Raw genomic sequence first — 2961 nt, 5'->3', positions numbered from 1 at the left:
GGTAGTAGCCGGACGGTTGGACTGTGATCTTGGAGGTCTCTTCCAACATTAATTATTCTACGACTGTAATCTGGTTCCTGCTGTCCCCTTCTCCAGGCCTTCAGTTACGCTTCCTTTTTGTTTTATATGAAACCCTTTGCAAAGGACTCTGGTTTTGTGCACGTGTGCAGGCCGTAACGCACACCTTTTTTGGGAACAAGAGTCACATTTCAGAGCTTGCAGACAGTAATTCAGTTACATTCCCTTTGGCCGCGCCCCTAGCCCGCCCCTCCCGCCGAAGGGGCAGGGCCCTGCTGGCAGTCGCTTCCTGGAGACCTCACTTTCCCCAGCGCGCCTGCTCCGCTCTCCGCCGCCTCCGCGCAGGCGCAGCCGGGCCGTGGAGCGGGTCCGGAGCGAGCTTACGGTGGCCGTTGCCGGCGCCGTTGGCAGCGGGGTGGTGGGGATGAGCCTGCGCCCGGCCCGGCCCAGGGGACGCGGGCGGAGCGACGCCGCGCCTCAGGCCGGGCCCCCAGCAGCCCGCTCGCCGCCGTCCCGGAGTCGAGCCGCCGCCGAGCTCGGGGAGCGCCGCTGACCGGAGCCGCCCGCTCGGGCCCTGCTGGCCCCGGGGCGCGGAGGCAGCGGGGCGGCTGCGCCCCGGCCCCCAGGGGAGCGGCGGCGGCCGTTGGAGTGGCCGTTGGGGCGTCCCGCCCGCCCCTTCCCCCTCCCTCCCCTTCACAGCCCTCACCCCGCTCCTCCGAGAGGGCGCCTGCGAGGAGGATGGTGAAGCCGCCGCCGGCCCCCGCGCCGGGCCGGGAGGCGGCCGAGGCGAGGCGGGCCCCGGCAGCCCTCCGCAGGGGGTGAGAGGTGCCGGCGCCCGCCGCGGCGGGGGGTGAGGCTGCGCCCCGCGGGGTGGTCGCTGTCGGAAGGATGACCACCCCCGCCCTGCTGCCGCTGTCCGGGCGGAGGCTGCCCCCCCTGAATCTGGGGACGTCGTCCTTCCCGCACCACCGAGCTACCTTGAGACTCTCGGAGAAATTTATCCTGCTCCTAATTCTTAGTGCCTTCATCACGCTGTGCTTCGGGGCGTTCTTCTTCCTGCCCGACTCCTCGAAGCACAAACGCTTTGACCTGGGTTTGGAGGATGTGCTCATTCCCCACGTGGATACCAGCAAAGGGGGCAAAAACCTTGGAGGCTTCCTTATCCACGGGCAAGGACACGATGAGCATCGGCACAGGTAGGTGGCCGCGTCTCCGGCAAGGCTGCGGTGCATCACGCTCGCTCCAGCCAGCGCACCCCGGGGGAGTGGGGCTGAGCTAAGGAGAGACCTCGCTCATAAGGGCTTCCAGCTCCGCGGACGAGACCTCGGGTGTTCTGCATTCTCCACCTCTCCCCAGCAAAACGTACCTCTGAAAATAAGCAGTTTTTTTGGTTTGCTCCTTTGCCAAACGTAGAAGTTATGACTGCTTGCTATCACTTAAGAGGCTAGAGGCATTCCAGGGCTTGGATGTGACCAAGAAAAGGAAGAGTCTTTCACATACTGCCGTTGCTACTCTCTCCATCAGTCTTACATCTTCCCAATGTGTATTAATTTAAGAGTTCTCCTGTTCTGCAGGTGCCATACATAGCTGTGTCTTCATGTTTTCTTTTCCAGTGCGAGTTTAAACCTAGCCTTCCGACTAGTGAGGACTGGGAGGCTAAACCTGCGCACTTCTCCAGTGATTGAGTGATTACTTCTCACCATAGGCAATAAACACAGGCAATAAGCATAGGCAATAAGTTGTGGCGGGGGGAGGGGGGGAGATAAGGGGTGATTAAATTATGGTATTTGGGGAGATAGCCCAAGTGACTGCTGCATCTTTTTGATAGGTTTTCCTTGCTTACTCAAAACACTGACTTGATGCTGAATAGTTTGTGGGATTTTTGTCTGACAGAGCCTCAGGGTTACAGCATGAAGTCTGTCAGTGTATGATGTGCGGAATGTCAAGCTAGTAGATGGCTTAATCACCCTTTGTGGCCCTTAAAATCAGTTGCTATAATATTATTGCAGACGATTGGAGGTGTCAGTGATTAAGTTTCCTTAATTGTGTTAGCAAGGGTGAAGAAATTGGAAATAAAACAGTAGTTAAGAGTAATAAGGGTTAATGTCATGATGTTGATAGCTTTTTGGGGCCTCCTAAATCTTTGTGCAGTGCAAACCTCTAAACATTCAAGGCTGGGTCATGTGAAGTTGTCTTCAAAACTGAGATTCAAAAACTTAAATGAAGGTTTTGCAGTGTACTTGCTTCTAATACACGTTAATTGCTTAAATCGCATCCTCATGCCTGGGTAAGATCTCTCTTCACTGTCAAAGATGTGTAAAATGTGATGACAACAGATGATAGAATATGTTGTCTTCAATATTTCTATTAATAATACGGTGAAATTTAAGTAAATGTTACTTATGCTGATATTGTTCTTTGGGAACAGTTTGAAATGTATCCTATTGACATAATATTAGAATTATTTAAAGGTTATTTGTGCTGGATTAAAAGGGAGGGATGTAATTGCCTCCTTTTATTAACATCTTATGAGTTATAAAGACTACCTGAATACTGTTCTATCTTTCCTTATGGCATTTTTGCCGTTGGATATCTTGAAGCATTTATCATGAGCTCTTTCTTGCTAACTGAAAGGGCACGGATGCTTAATATTTAACAAGGACTACTTTTGTCTGCAATGTTAATTGCAGGTGCAGTTAAATGTTGCACAAGACGTAGGTTTAGATGCTCTCTAATATACCTTTGAAGTTCTTACCTTTCACTGTCTTTTTTGTCTCTTGTGATCTTGCTTCTTTTCACCTAGTCACAGTGGTACATGCAGTCAAAAACCAAGTTCTAAAATAGAAGAAAGATGAAACAAAACAGTCAAAATCAGGTTCTAAAATAGATGATGGATGAAACAAAAAGGAGTTCAGCAGAAATTTTCAAAACCCCAGCTGTGAC

General features: G+C 52.1%; 1 protein-coding gene across 2 annotated transcripts in view; it reads left to right on the top strand.

Annotated features, from left to right (window-relative positions):
• The first annotated feature begins 298 nt into the window (after nucleotides 1-298).
• The window catches only part of MAN1A2 (mannosidase alpha class 1A member 2), a 141776-nt gene continuing 139113 nt past the window's right edge, over nucleotides 299-2961 (top strand). Inside the window, exon 1 of one of the 2 annotated variants that reach the window (XM_080551394.1) lies at nucleotides 299-1214. In XM_080551394.1, coding sequence (XP_080407520.1) covers nucleotides 907-1214 — 308 coding nt within the window. In that variant the 5' untranslated portion in view covers nucleotides 299-906. The remainder of the gene's footprint in view (nucleotides 1215-2961) is intronic. The other variant, XM_080551393.1, reaches the window with a different exon arrangement.

The sequence above is a fragment of the Anser brachyrhynchus genome (assembly GCF_964034855.1).
Source record: "Anser brachyrhynchus genome assembly, chromosome: 1".
Lineage (NCBI taxonomy): Eukaryota > Metazoa > Chordata > Aves > Anseriformes > Anatidae > Anser > Anser brachyrhynchus.
This window is presented reverse-complemented; position numbering and strand designations above follow the sequence as displayed.